Raw genomic sequence first — 20,255 nt, 5'->3', positions numbered from 1 at the left:
CAGTAACTGCCCCCAAACACCCTAAGAATGAGGCTCAGACTAGGGGATCAAAGGTCCCTGTTCTCTCTGCAGAACTGAGACTGCCTTCATACCTCCCACGTCCACGTCCTGCATACCTTGGTAGACAAAGTGGAAGCCTCTGGCTGGAACTTGGCCTTTGGCACTGAACTTAATGAGGACTTGATTGGAGGTGGCCAAGGGCAGCGATTCTCCTGCAGAGATAAGGGGCAAGGAGGAGAGGAAGACTGTGAGTCCAGCAGTCGAGCCTGGCAGGTAAAATCCTGGCCAGGATGGAGGGGCTGCCCACACCCCACACAGCAGCCCCTTCCACCTCCCAGGTCTTCCTAAAATGAAACCTCACATTTTTACTGCAAGTTACAGTTTAAAGTTTACAGAAAGCTTTCACATCCGTGGTCTTAACGTTGACCCATGTCAGTGTGAGGTTGGCATTCAGTACCTGCAGTTTGTAGATCAAGAAAGATAGGTTCAGATCAAATGACCTGCTTGGAAAGGAGAAAGCTTCTAAACATGTGTTGACCCACATGGATGGGGGAGAATGGCCATTACCAAACTGATTGGTGGTTTACTTGGAAAACTGATATCAATCTGATAAAAACAAACAAACAAAAAAGGCACCAAGTTCTGGAAAGGAGGGTGACGTAATCACTGGAGAGTAACTGGCTTTTCCCAGATGCCCTGTGAAATGATTGACAACCAAAGTGATCATATAATTTATTGCTCATACTAGGACACTTCCGAGAGTCAAAGGGCATGCTATTAATAATTATGCTGGGACAACCAAGTGAAAGCTGGGACTATCCCAGGCAAAGCAGGGTGTACTGTCAACCAACCAATAACACAATAAAGTGGGGAAAGTCCGCACAGGCACAGGAAGCTAAGGAAGCCCAACAGCTTCTATATCAGAAGATAAAGATATATCTTCTGCTTGACGTGGTGCAGACGGACCTGCAGCCGTGAGGTGGAGTCCTGCTCACCATCGCCTTCCTGTGGAAGCTGAGGGAGAATGTGGGGTGATGGGCAGTGGCATGGCCACTCTGCATGCTGCCCCTCCATAGCCTTAGGGACCCCTGGGAATTCTGCCGACCCCACCATCAGAAGGGAAGTAGGTGTTACAGAAAGCCAGGCTACATCTCCGCTTCAGGGAGGCTTGGAGTTGGAACCACCCAAGGAGCCACTGGGAGGCACATCTGGGGTCCACCAGTGCTTCCAGAAAGCCCATGTGATGCTACTGGTCATGGGGATTAGGAGCCTTTTTCACAACACACTTAGATTTACATAGATCCCAGGTGGCTGAGCCTAGGAGTCACTGCCCAGCTAAATTCTGGCTGCCAAAGCAAAAAGAAACTCATGAAGAAAAGCTTTTCTTGATTTTCACCACCATCTCTAGTTCCTCCTCTCAATAAATGTGAGCAGAACAAACTCAACTTTTCCATTTTTCCCATCATCTGGCCGGATATATGCGGAGTAGGACCCCCCGTAATCTCTCACAGCACCCATTTCAACTTCCACTGCTGGACATATGCAGCTCTCCCTCTCCAGGAATAAACACACAGTAAAAATCACTGGACATAAGAAAAGATTCCAAAGTTTTAAGGGAGGAGACCTCTCAGAAGTCAAAGCAAGTATCTTTATATGAACTACAACAAAGAACAGGTAAAAATCTCAGAAGATTTTTAATAGCGGTTGTCACAAGATTAAATTTAGCATTGCCTCTCTGAGATTAGAGGAGGAAGATGTGTCAAAGAACAGATCTGAGATCAATAAAAGCTACAAAGAGATGAGAAACTCTGGCACATGGAGCTGGATTCTGCAGAAATTGAACAGCAAAGTGGAGATTAAATTGGGGAAATTCTTCCAGAATCCACAGAAAAAGGATAAAGAGATTAAACTAATGAGAGAAATGACAAGTGACATGGAAGACAGGCAGGAAAAAAATCCAATATGCATACATCAAGAATTCTAGAGAGAGAAGACAAGAGAAATTGAACGAGAAAAAATAACTTAAGGAGGAAGACAACTTTCTAAGCTTGAGAAAGACTTGAGGTTTCTGAATGAGATTGTTCACAAAGTACCAGATCTAATTAATGAAAAGCGATTTCCACCACAACACATCCTAATGGGCTTTTCAATTTTAAAAATAAAGAAAAAAATGTGAAAGGTTTTTAAAAGAGAAAAGCATGGGTTGCCTGCAAGGACCAAGAATCAGGTTGAATTTCAACTCATCTATAATATTAACTATTGGAATAAAGTAACCACTGCAGCTTTGAAATGTTTGTGACCCGTAATTTGATTTATAATCAGGTTGTCATTTATATGATACATCGAAGGAAAGGCATTCTCATACATGCAAGGTGACAGAAAGTACTGCAGGGAGGAGCCCTACTTTTAAAAACTGAACAAAAGTAGGGAAATCAAAAACTATCAGGGATAAAGACAACTAGGAAAATAGAGTTAAACCCAATTAATTATTGTTAAAGAGGTAACAAAACTAAATGCAAATGGAAAAAGTTGTTCTTGGGGAAGAAGTCCATAATTATAAAATAATTACTAATAACATTGATAAAGTCCAAATGTATCAGCAAAGCTTGGAAATTAGAGATGGGTCAGGTATGAATGGAAACGTGAAGAAGCAAAAGCAAAACAAAACAAAAACAAAACCCCAGAACGAACAAAACAAGGCGACAGATAGCAGGCCACATGTTTCACTTATAAGTAAACTTCCTCTTAAAAGAAAAAGACTCTCAAAGAAAATGAGAAAAGATAAATCAGGCAAACACAGATAAAAAATTGTTAGAAACACAGGAAGACAACAAAATATCACAGTTGTGCTGGCAGATACTTTCACACAACATTCTCATTGATATATAAATAGAAAAACAAAATGAAGACTGTTGAGTTGTGGTCTTCAAGCTTTTCTTTTTCTCCCCCAGCCCAGCCTCAGGGACAGGGACACAGTTCACTCCCATCAGCACCAAAGGCTCATCATCAGTGTTTCTCTATATGAGGAATAAGAGATGATCTGAGGATATTGATATTAATGTATATAGGTCCTATACTTCTATCTATCTATGTATCTATCTATCCATCTATCTATCCATCCATCCACCTATCAGTCATCTATCTCTATCCCTATTTCTTTCTGTTCCTATTGGTCGTTTACATTTCTATCTATCCCTATACCTATATCCATATTTATAACTACAGGTCCTAAGTGTATACCTATCTCTCTACCTGTACCTATGCTTGTACTTTTTTTTTTAAATTTTTATTTATTTATTTATTTATGGTTGTGTTGGGTCTTCGTTTCTGTGCGAGGGCTTTCTCTAGTTGCGGCAAGTGGGGGCCATTCTTCATCGCGGTGCGCGGGCCTCTCATTATCGCGGCCTCTCTTGTTGCGGAGCACAGGCTCCAGACGCGCAGGCTCAGTAATTGTGGCTCACGGGCCTAGTTGCTCTGGGGCATGTGGGATCTTCCCAGACCAGGGCTCGAACCCATGTCCCCTGCATTGGCAGGCAGATTCTCAACCACTGCGCCACCAGGGAAGCCCCTATACTTCTATATCAATGGATATACTTATATCTATCTATCTATCAAGAGATTTTGAAAAAGCATCTTACCCTCCAAAATCCTGATTTACACTCTTGGATGAGTGTGTGTGTGTGGGGTGTTCCATTTCATTGAGAACCACTGATATAATGGGTTTGAATAATAAAAATGAGTAAGCCTTATCTAATGGCTATTACAAAGCTTACTGAATCCTAACAGTAAATCTAGGAGGTAGAAGTTTTACTTTTTGCACTTTGCACATGAGGAAACTGAAGCTCAGAGTGGCCAAGGATTGTGACTGCAAGCGCCTAGCATGCAAGTTGGAGAGCTGAGATTAGAGACCAGGCAGTGTGGCCACAGGGCCTGAGCTTGCCCCTTCTCTCTACGTGGACTCTCTACGCAACAGAGAACACACATTCTTCTCAGATAATTAAGGAATTAAAAAAAATGTCCTTGGCTACTGAGAGGACCTCATTGAATCCCCAAAGTAGAAATGGTACAGGCCGCATGTACCATTCCCGTTAAATGTAACGGGAACAAAATCCAGGTTCTTGGGGAAAAAGAAGAGACATCCTTAAACAACTCGTGGGGAGAAAGAGTAAATCATGATCATAGATTATTTAGAAAGTAAGGATGATGAAAATAGTACATATCAAAATTTATGGCATGAAGCCAAAACTATGCTTAGAGGTGAATATATATATGCTGTAAACATGCTTCTTTATTACACAGAGAAAATAAACAAAACTCTCAATTCGAAAAGTTACAACAAGAAGAATAAAATAATCTGAAGAAAAAAAGGGGAGACTTATGAAACAAAAGCGGGGTTCAATTAATTAGAAAACAATAACAAAGTCTACAGAAGAATTGATAAGTTGAAGCAATATAAAACAGAACGAAGCCAACAAAACGAAACAAACTAAACAATATAAAACCTCTGGTCCAGCTGAGAAAAAAGGGCAACTATGAATATACCATTCAGTCTGTGGAGCTTGTTATTATTTTCTAATTAATTAACCCCTGCTTTTGTTTCATGACATCTCTCCTCCTATTTTTCTTCAGATTATTTTGTTTTTCTTGTGTATAACCACTAATACAAAAGAGATTAAACATCATCACAGGATATTATGTAAGCGATGGTGTTACATTTAAAATAATCACAAAATAGATTTTTTTACTAACATATAAAATATTAACATTGATGTTAAGGTAATATACCTGACTAGACCAATAACCATGGAAGAAAATAAAAGAAAAACTACTGAAAAGAGATAAAATAATGAGACAGATTTATTTTCAGACGATATTGTTTCTTGCCTAGAGGACCCAGGAGAATCAGTTGGCAGTGTTAGCATTATTATGGAGGGTTCAATGACTTTACAAGATGAATATACCCCAAATATCAGTCTTCTAATATACTAGCAAAGACCACTTAGAAAATATGATGGTGGGGCCGGCAGGTGATGCCGGGGGGAGACTCATTTACAGTAGCAGCAACAAAAATTCCACAAAATATCTAGAAATAAAATTAACAGAAAATGGATACTGCCTAAATGAAAATTATAGCACCTTTCCAAAGGTTTTTTTTGTTTGTTTCTTTCAAAAGATAATAGACATACCATATTCCTAATGGGAAATAGAGTTACTATTATAAACATGTGAGTTCTCCCCCAATTAATCTGTAAGTTTAATGGAATTCCAATGAAAATCCCAAGGTAATTTTTTTAACTTGATATAATATTTCTAAAAGTTATTTGGAAGCAAAATTAAGCAAGAATAATCAATAAAAAATTCAAAATCAGGAATGACAATGGGGACTTACAGTACCATATGTTTAAAATTATTACAGTGTTAAGCATTATTATAATGTTACACTAACTAAAGCTTTTTGATACTGATACAAGAATAAACAGACACTTAGAGGAAATATATAAGAAGTCTAGAAACATACCTTTAACTTTATAAAAATTTAATATATGTGAATCTGGCATTTTGAAAATTCCATTAGAACAACTGATTAACTAAATTTGCAAGATGTTAGTTAGGTGTTCCCTAGTTCAAATAATACATCAAAATAAATTCCAAAGGTATTAAAAGAAAAAATGAAACTAAAAAAGAAGTAAAGGAAAACCCAGAGGAATATTTACTTAGTCAGCAGAAAAGTAGGGGAGAAAACTATAACAGAAAACATTGACAGATTTAATATCATGGGAAATTTAGATTTTCTGACATTAAAACATACCCTGAAGAAAATTAAATGGCAAATGATGAACTACAGGGGAAGGTTTTTCATAGCATATACTATAGATAAGAGGTTTTTATGGCATGTAATATATATAGCTTCTAATAATACGGAGCTCTACTAAATACATACAAAAATAAATGCTAATAGAAAATCAACACTAATTTACAAGTAAATTCACAAATAAAAAATTCATGGGCCAATAGTTACATTATACAAGGTTAACCTAAGTAGTAATAAAAAAAGGCAAATTAAAAAATGAGATACCATTTTCACTTTTCAAACTGACGATGTTTTTGTTTTCTTAATTACCTAGTTTTTGTGAGAATAAAACATGCCCTCTTTTTTTTAAAAAAAAATATCTTTATTGGAGTATAATTGCTTTACAATATTGTGTTAGTTTCTGCTGTACACAACAAAGTGAATCAGCTATATGTATACATATACCCCCATATCCCCTCCCTCCTGAGCCTCCCTCCCACCCTCCCTATCCCACCCCTCTAGGTGTTCACAAAGCATCGAGCTGATCTCCCTGTGCTATACAGCAGCTTCCCACTACACATCCATTTTACATTTGGTAGTGTATATATGTCCATGCCACTCTCTCACTTCATCCCAGCTTCCCCTTCCCCCACTGTGTCCTCAAGTCTGTTCTCTGTGTCTGCGTCTTTATTCCTGTCCTGCCACTAGGTTCATCAGTATGGTTTTTTTAGATTCCATATATGTGCGTTAGCATAAGGTACTTGTTTTTCTCTTTCTGACTTACTTCACTTTGCATGACAGACTCTAGGTCCATCCACCTCATTACAAGTAACTCAGTTTCGTTCCTTTTTATGGCCGAGTAATATTCCATTGTATATATGTGCCACATCTTCTTTATGCATTCATCCGATGATGGACACTTAGGTTGCTTCCATGTCCTGGCTATTGTAAATAGTGCTGCAATGAACATTGTGGTACATGACTCTTTTTGAATTATGGTTTTCTCAGGGTACATGCCCAGTAGTGGGATTGCTGGGTCATATGGTAGTTTTATTTTTAGTTTTTTAAGGAACCTCCATACTGTTCTCCATAGTGGCTGTATCAATTTACATTCCCACCAACAGTGCAAGAGGGTTCCCTTTTCTCCACACCCTCTCCAGCATTTGTTGTTTGTAGATTTTTTGATGATGGCCATTCTGACTGGTGTGAGGTGATACCTCATTGTAGTTTTGATTTGCATTTCCCTAATGATTAGTGATGTTGAGCATCTTTTCATGTGTTTGCTGGCAATCTGTATGTCTACTTTGGAGAAATGTCTGTTTAGGTCTTCTGCCCATTTTTGGATTGGGTTGTTTGTTCTTTTGTTATTGAGCTGCAAAAACATGCCCTCTTATTTGTTGGTGAACAAAGTGGCAAGAACTTTCTGGAGCGATATTTGACAATCTTTATAAAAAGCCTTAGAGATCACACATTTCCTTTAACTTAGCAATTCTACTTCTAGATACTCTAACGTAATAGAGATGTATACAAAGATATACGTATACTATATTGAATTACTATTCATGAGAGTGAAAAATAAGAAAACAATCTAAATGTTCAACAATAGAGAATTCATTACATAAATTTTAAATAACTATATGATAGACTTTTATGCAGCATTTAAAAATCCTATTACAGAGGAAAATAAAAAGAGAAATGCTCACAATGAACATTTTAATAAAAATATGTATATTGTTGTGTTCAATAAAAAATGTAAAAGATTAAGTCCAAGTAGATATAAAGACTGGAAGGAAATACACTCCACCTTTTCAGTGGTTCTTTTGGGGTGGTTTTTATTTTAATTCTCTATACAATTAATTTGTCTTGCCGCTAAATTTTCTACAATGAAAGTGCAACATGTTTATCATTAGAAAAACAGGTTGGGTCTCAATATCAACCCACAGGGGAATGCTATACCACTTGGGGGGGTGTAGACACAGCTTGGGGTGAGGGTAGCCTCTGAAGCTTCCTTCTATGTGGTGTGATCAGGAGCTGACAGCACCAGCATACGACAAACACAGAGGTGTGGTTCCACCTGTGGCCACGCCCTGCTCACAGGGCCTCCTTCCTCCTTCCCCTCGACGCCCCTGCCCACCACCCTCACCGTGCTGGCCCAGCCCTGGGTACCTGTGTGGGAGCCCGAGAGGGAGCTGAGGAGCCGGGAGTGCTGGTCGTGGCCGTCATGCACCTCCACCACATCATTGAGGGCCGTGTAGAAGAAGGCAAACTGTCCGAACACCACTGTGGAGGAGACACGGTGCAGAGAGCTCAGGGGAAAGACCGGGCGGCCATGCTGGGGGGAAGCCCTGGAGAGCTGGAGGAGCAGGGCAACCTCAGAGGAGGTTGTCGGTTCATGGGGCTAACTGCTTGCTGAGCCCTTCCACTGGCTGATTAGACACCAGGCACAGGGATGAGGGGACCTGGGAAGGGTCGGGCTGGCATTCTCCACACAGGTCAATATGACACTGTGGACTGCACGAGCAGACAGGCTAACCCTAGTCCTTTCTCAAGTTGCAGTGGCAGCAGCTACTCTAGGAAAAGGAAGAGCTTTCCATAACTTCCCCCGTGTTCCATGTTGATCTCAGGACCCTGTATTTTCCTTCACTTTTTCTTCAAAGATCCAGCCAATGAGGGCATCCCCTGGATACAAGATCCCACACATTTAAGAGGAATGAGGGTGCTGAGTAGCAGCCTTCTCCTGAGGAAGGAGCGACTGTCCGTGGAAGAGGCAAACATCTCTACCTCATTTCCCTCTGGCAAATCCAAGGAAAGAGGCAAAATGACATGTATTGGGCACCTACTCTGTGCTGGGTACCATGCTTGCCATGCACGTCATCTTCTTCAACCCTGATTCTTCCAGATATCTGATTTTATAGACAAAGAAACTGAAGCTCAGAGGTTGAGTTCCCCAAGGCCACTCACCTAGCTCATGGGAGGGGGCTGAAAAACTGGTGGACCACGACCTTGAGGAGTCCCCTTTCAGACAAGACCTGAGGGCCCTGCCATTTGATGGCTATCACAGGGTCTTTCCTCAGCTGTCCCATCTCTGCCAGTCACTGCTGGAGGGGCTGGGGTTACTGACCCTGCTGGGCCATGGGGGGCACAGCTCCATTTCAGACCCTGGTACGTTCTGCCTGCACTGGTCTCCCATTTGGCTGGGTGCATCTGAAAGCAAGTGCCAGGGTAAGCCCTTCTCTATTTTGGCTTAAGCCTTGAGCATGTAGGAAGTCGGATGTGCATGCATGTGCATGTGTGTGCGTGTGTGTGTGTGTTTGTGTGTGTGTGTGTGTGTGTGTGTTGAGGCTGGGAGGGACTTAGGCCATGGAGTTGACTGCCTGAGGAAAGAAAGCATTTGCAACGATGAGTATAGTAGTGAGTGGAGTGAGAGATTTTTAGCTCTCAACTCACGGGCAGAGGAGAAGGAGGGAGAGCCTGTTTTGGTGCCCTGAAAATGGGCACTGAGTGAGGGGTGGTGGCAGGGATATTTCCACACTCTCCCCTACAGAGGTGAACACATGGGCAAGGTTCCTGATTTCACACAGTGTGCATTCTAGTAGGAAGAGACAGTCAAAAGTGAAAAAAAAAAAACAACACTTAAGCAAATAGATAAACAAGATAATTTCAGATAGTGTTAAATTTTAGAGGGAGTGGGAGAAAAGTGATAAGGCAAGGCAGTCCACTTCAGATAGGGGATCAAAGAAAGATCTATAAGGAGAGGGTGTTAAGGCTGAGACACAGGCTGGGGACAAGTATTTCCGACCTGAGGCAAAAATCTGCACCTAAATCCCTGGGCTTAGCATCAGTAAAAAAGAGAAGATGCTTGGGACAGATCACGACCCCTCCTAGAATCAGCTCTCCGCATACAGGTTCCAGCTCAGTGAAATTGCCCAGCCTTGGGGCTGGCTGCCTGCAAAGGCGTGAGCTCTTTATTACTGGAGGAATTAAGTACAATATGCAGCCCAGCTATCAAGGATTCAGCTCTGGGTGGCAGGTGGGATTGGACAACCTTTCAGTACTTTTCTAACTGTGATCCTACAGGTCAAAAGCTCCTGCCACATGAATGTGCTGGGGAGCGTGTGCCCACACACACGAGTGTGCAGGTGCTGGTGTGGGAGTGGTGCCCGATGGCAAGAGCTGTGGGTAAAGATGAGGCTGGGAATTTACAGAGGGCAGAAAACACGTCTCTCTCATCTCTGCAGCTCTGGTTCCCAGCAGAGTGCGAGGTCCCTAGGAGGTGCTTGATAAATGTTTGGTGAATGATCAGGCCTTGCCCCATGCTCAGTCCATCTTATCTCTTGGGAAAAAGCAGCCAGTTCTCTGCAGGCTGCCCCATCTCAGATGGTCAGGATATATAGATGACCTTTACCCCACTAACACCAACTCTGTTTAGAAATAGTTGTTCCTCTTCCTACAAAGAGGAGATCCAGGGAGAAAGCAGCCCGGCCAGTCACTGATTGCCCGGGTACAATCAGCCTGTGCCCCTCGGAAACTTCCTGAATCCTCCAGAGCTGCCAGGACTCTTAACCGTCCCACTGCTAACCAGGTGACAAGGCTGGCTTCTTTTTTGCCGGGGTCTCTTGGAATCTGGAGGTTTCTCTGCCTTTCCAGGGCACTCACCTGCTCCTCTCTTTTTGTCTTGCTTATCCTACCAATTGCTGCTGGACCAGGCTCCCGCTCACAGACGGAACAGTGGAATGATGGGGCGCCCAGCTCCCTCACCTGTACGTTCAAGTCCAGCTCAGTCCCACTCCTTCCCTTCTTCCTGCCCCTCCGCCACCCTCCCCTGGGTTCCCAAGCGGCCTGGGTCTGCAGCACCTCTATTCAGACCCGGGCTGGGCTAGGGAGCCCCCGGTGCACCCTGCCTTCCCTCTGTCCTGGCTGGTTCCTCCCTAACCACCCCACCCTTGGTTCCAGCAGGTCTCACTGGTCCCTTCCTCCCTTGTGTATCAGGAGTGTACTCTACAGCCCACTGCAGAGCAACGGCACGCAGCTGTCCTCTGAGGGAGACTGCTCGGCCCATTTGCACAATAGGAGTGGATACAATTTGGAGTGGAATTGCAAGGCGTTGGAAAACATAAACAAATATACAAAAAATCCATACCGTAGTCCTTGGGCACGGTGACAAAATACAGGCAGATCTGTCCACTGGTGTAGTTCTGCGGGTAGTTAGGGGACAAGACCACTCCATCTGAACCCACATACTGTCCCCCACAGGGGGCTGAAAAAGAAATCAGGTAGAGGGTCAGGTGACCTCATGGGCCTCTCATCAGCTGTCCACCCTCCGTCTTCTCACTCTCAGCCTGACCTTCTGGCCCTGGTGGGGCTGCTCTGAGGTCTGAAGCCATTAATGTGGAGGAGGGGAATTCTGGGGACATGCCCTGCCCTGCCCCGCCCTGCCCAAGGACATCCATCCCTGGCCTGGCATGTGGCCTGAACCCCCACCCGCCCCCGATGCTATCAAGGGCCCTCCTGGGTGCCAGCCAGTCCTTGCCCTCTAACTAGTGACACTGGCGTTGGTCCCTGGAGGCCCAGCCTTGGGGAGCACTTTAGGAACCTCTCCTGCCTACAGGTGGGACTCGGAGATGGTCTGCCACCCCACGGCTGATGTCTGCACCTGGGCACTTAGTGTCTGCACGACTAAGGAGCAGAGGTTTCCCCAGAACAGCCCGCTGGGAGCAGACAGCTCACGCGACCCAGCCATGGCCCCAGTCCCACGAGGGGTGGACCTCAGAGCCAGCCTCTCCCACCTGGGCAAAGGGGCCTCCTTACTTTTCAACTTAGGTGGCCGCCATGCTCCTGAAGTTCCGGCACTCCATCCGATCCCTTTTGTCAAGACCCCATGGCTAACCCAGCTGCCCTTGGAGTTAGCCCACCCTGCTGGTCTTAGTTTTACACATCTGAACTCTCAGTGATTTCCCCTAGGACAGGGAACAATCTCAGGGTCACTTTTAGATTCCCCTCTCCCCGGTGTGGGCTGCTGGCATGTCTCGGGCCACCGCTGAGGACATCTGTTGGAGTGGGGGTGAGGACACTATGTGATCTGAGAGAGATGACACATAGACGGGGACTGGTACACCTGGGGAATTTCCAGCCCTCCTCATTCATGGCGAACCCAAGGAGCCCTCCTGTGAGGCCCATGTCCTGCCTGCCCCTTCCCCTAGCCTCCAGCCCCTTCTGCCTCTGGCATGCCCTAATTCCCTCCACCCCAGCCCTGGGCTCCACCACCTGTGCACACTGGCTGGGGATGATTCCACACAGGCTTCCCGTCAGGCCCCAGGATGCAGCTCAGGGTGGAGGAGCCCTCCACCTCATAGCCCCCATGGCAGTAGTAGGTGATGGAAGAGCCCAGCTTCAGGTCGGACCCCACTCGCGTGCCGTTCTTGATGGAACCAGGATCGAAACATGACTCCCGTGGGTTTTCTGGAAAAAAAAAATAAACACATATATACACACACAGACACATATACACAGAGAGCTCATAAGTGGCCTAATTCCAGGGCACAGCACCTATGGGGAGACCCTGACTCTGATTAGCCACAGAGCGCATGGGGATTTGGAGCCGATGGGTGTATTCTCTTTAGGTCTGGAAACTTCTCTAAATTTGGTTACAGACTAGGGCTGGAGAATGAAATAATGCCATTTGCAGCAACATGGGTGGACTTAGAGATTTTCATACTAAGTGAAGTAAGTCAGACAGAGAAAGACAAATATCGTATGACATCACTTACATGTGGGATCTTAAAAATGATACAAATGAGCTTATTTACAAAACAGAAACAGACTCACAGACTTTGAAAACAAACTTATGGTTACCAAACGGGAAAGGTTCGGTGGGGGGCATATATTAGGAGTTTGGAATTAACAGATACACACTATTACATGTAAAATAGATCATCTACAAGGACCTACTGTATAGCACAGGGAACTCTACTCAATACTCTGTAATAATCTATATGGGAAAAGAATCTGAAAAAGAATGGATATATGTATATGTATAACTGAATCACTTTGCTGTACATCCGAAGCTAACACAACATTGTAGATCAACTCTACTCCAATACAAAATAAAAATTAAATTAAACATTAAAAAAAGAAAGAAACTAGGGCTGGAAGTCATTTTGGAGAGTGAAGTCCCCCTTCTTCTCCTCGCATTCTTGCCCTGACCCACAAAGGAGGGAGTTGCGGCTACACCTCTGAGGCCATCTCTCACCCCTGATTCGCTCCTCCCGCCGGGGAGGCACGCGCTGCTCTGGCTGGTGGGAGCTGACAGTCCTAGGATCGTGTCTCAGTCATGACCGGGTCACTGTGGTGAAGGTCAGGGCTTAGGCACAGCCCACCTTTGCTCAGCTTTGACCCTGCACACTCAACATGGCGGCCTCCTGGTTTTCTGTCTGTGTGGGAAGCAGGGCCGCTTTTGGAGATGCTTTCTCTTCTCTTTCTTTTGCTGACAGCTGTGTTGCTGGCTGGGTAGGTAGGTGAAGCTGATACCAGCTTTGCAGGCTGTTATATCCATACCTTGCAGGCACTTCTGAGTGTATGGGTACTGATATTTAGATTTAGGAAGAAAGTAGGAAACCCCATTTTAGCCTCTGGGATGAGTCCAGATCTCCAATGCAGTTTTCCAGGGCTTTGCATTGGGGTACTGAGTGTTTGCCAGCTTATTAAAACAGCAGTATTTTTCCGTTTGACTACTGATGCTTATATGTCTTCCCAATCAGGCATACCATGGCTGCACCTACGCTGCATCCACTCTGTCCCTGGACACTGGACAACAGTGAACTTGATGCTGCCTGAGCCACTGAGAGTATTAGCTGGGGCTCCAAGTCTCTGGAGAAGGACACTCATTGCACAGCCTCCCTCCCCAGCAGCTGGAAATCCCGAACAGCTCTTGGGAGCCAATGTTCACATCCATCCACTGCTGCCTTTCCTCATCCTCCTTGTTCCCGAACCACTGATGGTCAAGAGGCCTGTCGTCAGGGCTGGGCAGTGTCAGGAGAATGCAACAGAGTATCAGGGTACCATCGAAACCCTGGAGGCTACACGGCGGAAGGGTCTAGAGATGGGGATTCACAAAGAGGTGCCGACAGCCCTTGCAGAAGGAACCAGAAATTCAAAGAGCAGATTTAAGGAGGAAAGACCCAGAACAGAAGGGATCAGAGTTCAGAGGTGAATAGGTCAGGAGGAATTTTGCTGAGGTCTGTCCTTGTCACCTGGGTACCTTTAAGCTGCGTGTATAAGAGGCAGTCATAGCCTTGAGGGTGTTGCTCAGCTGCCGATCAGCCCGTTGACTGATGGGATGGGACTCTGAGTCTGTGATTCAGTCAAGTCTAGACACTTGCATCTGTGCCCTGATGGTGGGATGGCCCTGCTCGTTGTCTTTGCCTAGAGCTTATTTAGGATGGAGCAGTCCTGGATACATTACTAAATTTAAACTCAAGTGGGATCCAGAAAATGGCTCCTCACCTAACAGAGGACCCCTCAGTGGTTTCCTCATGTGCCCTGTGATGTGTCACCTTGTCCCCCACGTCAAATCTGTCCTCCCCCAAAGCTTAGTGGCTCTGGCCAGAATGCAACTGACCATTGGGTGGCCCATTTGTGAATTGCAGAGATACAGGGAACTGTCACCAGGTCTTCTATTTCATCTGTCTTTTTTATAAATTCAGAGTGGGTCAAACCTTATTTGAAGTTCAGAAAAATTAAGTAACTTGGAACCAAGTTCACATAGCTCATAAGAGGCAGAACAAGCTGTGGCACTCAATATCCATCCCCCCACTTCATCCTTATAATGGAACCCAGGTTTTATCCAGAGTATCAAGGCACCAGCAAAGATATATACCTTCCAGCCTCCCAGGCAGCTAGATCTGGCCAAAGAGAAGTAAACACAGTCAGGTCAGGTCATTGCCTTCCGTCTCACTTAGAGTAAAAGCCAAAATCCTTACAAGTCTACAAGGCCCTGTACCTTCTGCCCCAGTCCTCCCCTCTATGACCTTGATTCCTATTGTCCCTTTGCTAACTTTGCTCCAATCACATTGACCTCTGCGTACAGAACATTTCCCCATCCGCATGGCTCCCCTGTTACCTCTTTTAGGACTTAGCTCAATGACACTTCCCTGATCAGCTCTTTAAAACTGTGATGTTCCTCTCCCCAACACTCCCCATCACCCTTCTCTGTTTTATTTCTCTGCACTGAGGTCAATTTTATCTCATGCACCATATAGTTACCTTATTTTCTCTATCTCCCTCCACTAGAATGTAGGTTCCACGAAGGCAGTTTTCCAGTTTTGTTCATTGCTGTGGTCCGGTGCCTGGCATATGATTGGCACTCAATAAATATTTCTTAAATGGATACGTGTGGGACTTCTAGAAAGGCTGCTTAAGGGAAGGTGACTCAGGTGAGAGAATGCTCAATGACCCTTCCTTCTTTCCTCCCTTCCTCCTTCCCACAGTTTGGAACTCAGACATGATGGCTGGACCTCCAGTCACCACCTTGGATGCTGAGATAACCCTGGGGATAGGAACCACGCAGCAGGGTAGATCAGAAAGACAAGAGGAGCCTAGGTGGAGCCACCTCAACAGCCCTGGATGGCAATATCCAGATTTCTTTTACAGGAAGAAGAATAGACTTCTACCTCATATAAGCAACCGTGCTTTTGGGTACCTGGCACACTAGTGTACCCAGCTGGGTATGACTGTCCCGAACTTTACACTGTGTCAGAAAGTCCTTTCCTCCCTTCTCTGTGTGGCAAACTCCTACACTTTTCAGCGCCACCCTCTCCTGAGCAAGTGTCCTGAACGTTGCCTTCTCTCTGGCAGAATTCCATTTCTCTTTTTTTGATTATCTTGGTAGGTTGTCTAAGGGTATTTCTTTCTAGTGGGTTCTGAACTCCTAGAGGACAGAAATCAATCATCTATTCTTCTCATAACCCTGGCAACTAGCACAGAACTTGGCACTAGGGCTCTATCTGGCACATAATAGGGGCTTAATAAATGGATGCTGAGTTGATTGGCTGAACAACTCTGGGCTTAGAAAATCAACAACCACATCAGTGATCCAACTACAGATTCTATTCTACCCTTGCTCACATGTCAGAGCAAGAAGAGCTCATCATTCCAAGCATCATCACATTAATAATAACGACAAGGCTAATGATAATGATGATAGCCCCTTACACAGGAATATCACTTCGTAATTTTCAAAGCACTTTCCAATCTGTTCTCTTATTTGTGTCTCACAATAGCCTTTGAAGCAGGCAGGGCCAGGTACGCTTCTGTTCCGGTTATAGATGAGGAATGTGGTGATCAGAGAGGCTAAATGAGTTTTCCAAGCCATTCAACTATTAAGAGGTAGAATTAAAACCAAAATCAGGTCTTCAGGCTGCCAAACCAGAGCTCAGCTGTGAATGATAAAACTAAATGACTAAAACAGCATGATGATAATAATAAATAAACCCCAAGCCCTCCAAAATGGGAAAATAAAAAGAACCAGATTCTTTTTGTCCTAATAGATAAGGCCCATTTCCAAACACCATAACAGCAAAATACTGAAAATAACAACCCAGACAGTAAGGAACTTGTTAAAAATGTTGGATTAAAGCCATCCACTGAAATATAAGCAACCTTTGAAAAGAATAGCAAACGTCTTTGACTACTAATATGGAAAGATGCCCAAGATCTATTGCTGGGCAAAACCCAAAACAAAGCAAAAAAAAAAAAAAAGCCAACCCGTGTTACAGATTAGTATATATGGTGTGATCCCCATTCATATAGAACAGGGATCTGCAAACTACAGTCCACTGACTCACTGCCTGTTTTTGTAAATAAAGTGTTACTGGAACACAACCATACCCGTGTGTTTACATATCGTCCATGGCTGTTTTAGCATTACAACAGCAGAATTGATGGCAACACAGACCATCTGGTCTGCTAAGCCAAAAATATTTACTCTCTGGCCCTTTACAGAAAAAGTTTGCCAACCTCTGGTATAGAATGTACGTTATTTATATGTATATAAAACATCTGGAATGAGATAACAAACCATTAATACTGGTACTTCAGGGGATGGTAGTATGGGGAGATGTTAAGTTTTTAGAGCACATCTTATATGCTTCTGTATTATTTGAATTTTTCCAACAAACATGTGTTACTTTGAAATAAGCATAAATGAAGAGATCTTGAATTTAGAAAGACAGACCATGGGAGAGCTGGGTGGTGGGAGTAGTCATGGCAGGGGCAGATGTGGAAAGCCGGTGGTAATTCCTAGGCCTACAGTGTTACTTCCAAGGGCTTGAAAGAGAAAATAGGTACTTTTTAGTACCTTTCAGTAAAAGTTGACTCATCTTGGCCTTTCCTGAGTTATTTCAGATTCTCTAACACTTGCTTTGAACTCTTCATCCCTCTGTCTGAAACCCTCCCCACTCTTGCTCTTACACGGGGGGCTTCTTCTCAACCTTTAGGTCTCTGTTCACGTGTTACCTGCTTGGCGAGGCCTTCGCCATTCTGAAGTGGGCTCTCCATTTCTCTTTCTTAGGATAGTTTGTTCTTTCCTAACTTATGCTTCTCGCTTCTTGTTCGTCTCCTTATTTACTGTCTGTTTCCCTCACTCACCTTTACATTCCCCTCGGGTGGGGACCCTGACACTTTTGTTCACCGCTGTGTCCTCTGCATCCAGCACCGGGCATGGCATGAAGTAGGAGCTTAATAAGCATTTGTTGAATGAAGGAATGGTTACTAGACACGTGTATGGATGTCCTAGCCTGTCCCTCCCTCCCCAAGAGGAGGCTACCACACCTGCTGCAAGATAAGAATAAAGGTCCCTCCCACCCATCCTATTGGTTTCTCTGGCCTGAAAAGAGACACTAAACCTCCCTGGGACTCATTTTTAATAACTGTGTTCAAAAGACAGGATCCTCCTCCTTCCCTTTGCATCCTTCTAGCAGAGGGTAAAACTACCCAGGAGGCTGCATTCAGATGAGAAGTGTGCCAGAGCATGGTGTAATAGAAATCCACAGTTGACATGACTGCATTCAGAATCATCTCTTAGAAGCCCTGCCCAGAGATGACTAACAAAGCACAGCCACCTTCCAGGAGCAACGGAACAGAGACATCTACAAATCCATCCCACCCACCCATCTTTGCCTTATAATCAGGTGGGCTTCCAATATCCCATTTGTAGTAGAAATGCCTGTCAGCCTAGGATGTGAACTCCATGGAGACCAGGACTTTGTTTTGTTCCCTGCTCTGTTCTTAGCCCCTATAAGAGTGGCTGGCACATAGTAGGTGCTCAATAAATATTATTGAGTGAACAAATGAATCAAAATGCCTGATCTGCCTTTGCCCCTTACGCAAAAGCCTAATCCACCACCTAATCCACCTAATGACACCACTCAGTGGATACCTGACTTAAGCTTGTCAATCTGATGGTCCTTTGGGATTTGGAGTTGGGCTACAAACTGGGAAGTGATTCAAAGCCAAGCGTGAGGCAGCCCTACTGTCCTAGGAGAATGGAGAAGCAATGAAAATTGACCTGCAGAGAAAGGCGAATGTAGCATGTACTCAGAAAGGAGCAGGGAGGAGACGGAGTGGCCCTGGAGATGGAGGAGGGTGATTTCAACCTCCGATTTTCCCATCCTGATTGTAATCCCCTTGGGAGGTCATGCTTCCTGTCCTTGGGCTCTTGTATTCTAAAAATGTATTCCCTTTCCGTGTTAAGTGAGAGTGAGTATTTATCATCTGTATTGTTAAAATACAGAATGCTCTTTAGCTTAAATCAGTTTGGCTGTTAGTTGTTTTCTCATAATAAAGTCTTCTTTTTGTCTCAAGTTGGTTTAAGTGTTTCTGTTTTTCACATTTTTTTATAATAAATTACTCCTTTTTCTGCTTAAGTTGGTCTGAGTGAGTTTCTTGATATGAACTAAATGATCCCTCACTAAGATGGGATGAAACTGTTTCTGCTTCCCCCTTGGGAAGCTGGTGGGAAATGGGGAAAGGCTCCTGGTCTGTTCACCTTGGGTCAAAGGAGGAGTTGACCTGGGTCAGAGAGTGGTTTTCACTGGGCTAAGCCCAGCTGAGTCTGGCAACACCTCTCCAGTGGGTCCTCAAACACCTCCCAGAGCAGAACCCTTGAAGCCACAGCTCCTAGGAGACCAGATCCTCAGCATTAGTGGAGCCCTGGATCTCTCTGCCTTTGGACAGAAGATGGCTTCTAGATAGAGGAGGTCAATTCTTCTTTTCCTAAGAATCCACACCTGCCTCAGTGAGCAAGTCCTCCGTGGGCTACCATCTCAATCCAGGGTGTTCTATGGACTCGCAGGGAGTAGAGTGTCTAAATTCTTTGCCATGGATTGGAGAAGTATACAGGACACACATACACACACATCACGAATATTCATATATTTCCCACACTCATATATATATATATATATATACACGTATATATATAAACCCACACTCCCATATATATGTGTACAAAACATCATATTCATACTTTATATCTTCAATAAACAGAAAAGAAAATGTACTTCATTCTACTGGGCTAGCCCCATGAAGAGAGGTTTTCCCTTCCAAACAAGGGCAGAACAAATGAAATATCCATCACCCAGGAAAAAAAGGCCATGGAATGGAAGAAGTTGGATCAAAGTATATGACAACTACCTACTGGTATGGGGCACACTGCTAGGTGCTGTGCCTATTGATCAGCCCTCACAACAACCCCTTCAATATGGTGTCACCATCCCTCTTTGACAGACAAGGAAGTGATGTCAGAGAAGTTAAGTAACTTGCTTAAGGCCATATAGGTGATAAGTGATGGCAGTTTCCCCTATACAGATATTGAACATGGGGGAATATCATCTAGTTCTTGGGATCCAGTAGCAGAGTAGACCCATTCCAGGGATCCAGGGATCCTGGGATATGGAGAAGGAGACCATGGGGTAAGACAGGGTGTCCCTGGGCTCCATCAAATGGGCTACCTGACCAGAGGCTAGGGACATAGTAGAGGGATCACCCATGTTAGGAGGCGTGTAATCTGAGAAGGAAGGAAGGAGGGCAGCTCCAGTTCTCACCAGGTACCTCCCACCCCAAGCAGACACATTTATTTGGCACTTGTGCCACAGATCCTCATAAGGTGGTAGAGGGTGCGTGGATGGGTTGTGCCTCCCCCCTCCCCTCTCCCCAGTAATTGGCCTCCTTCAGCTGCTTGCCTGGTTCAGATGGCAGCCCGGAAGGCTTTATTCTCTGGAGCTGTGTGTTGGATCTGAGGACCCCTCTAGATATGGTCTTGGGCCAACAGCTGAATGTGGAAGGGGCTTCCTTGGGAAGGAGGACCTAGAAGTATGGCTCTAGCACATGGATTCATGGAGAAGACTTGGGGTAGAGGTGGCCACAGCCAGTTTGCCAGGAACAAGGTGAGCAGGGAGGAAGCTGAGGG

The 20,255-nt window shown here is 44.6% G+C and overlaps 1 protein-coding gene across 6 annotated transcripts in view; it reads right to left on the bottom strand.

Moving 5' to 3' along the window:
* The window catches only part of CSMD2 (CUB and Sushi multiple domains 2), a 661,810-nt gene that overhangs the window by 135,625 nt on the left and 505,930 nt on the right, over positions 1–20,255 (bottom strand). For all 6 annotated transcript variants that reach the window (XM_061184511.1, XM_061184512.1, XM_061184513.1 and 3 more), the window contains exons 30-33: positions 12,056–12,250; positions 10,932–11,048; positions 7,958–8,071; positions 117–212 (exon numbers count right to left, since the gene is read on the bottom strand). In XM_061184511.1, coding sequence (XP_061040494.1) covers positions 117–212; positions 7,958–8,071; positions 10,932–11,048; positions 12,056–12,250 — 522 coding nt within the window. The remainder of the gene's footprint in view (positions 1–116; positions 213–7,957; positions 8,072–10,931; positions 11,049–12,055; positions 12,251–20,255) is intronic.

This window comes from Eubalaena glacialis, chromosome 3, assembly GCF_028564815.1.
Source record: "Eubalaena glacialis isolate mEubGla1 chromosome 3, mEubGla1.1.hap2.+ XY, whole genome shotgun sequence".
NCBI classification, from domain to species: Eukaryota; Metazoa; Chordata; class Mammalia; order Artiodactyla; family Balaenidae; genus Eubalaena; species Eubalaena glacialis.
This window is presented reverse-complemented; position numbering and strand designations above follow the sequence as displayed.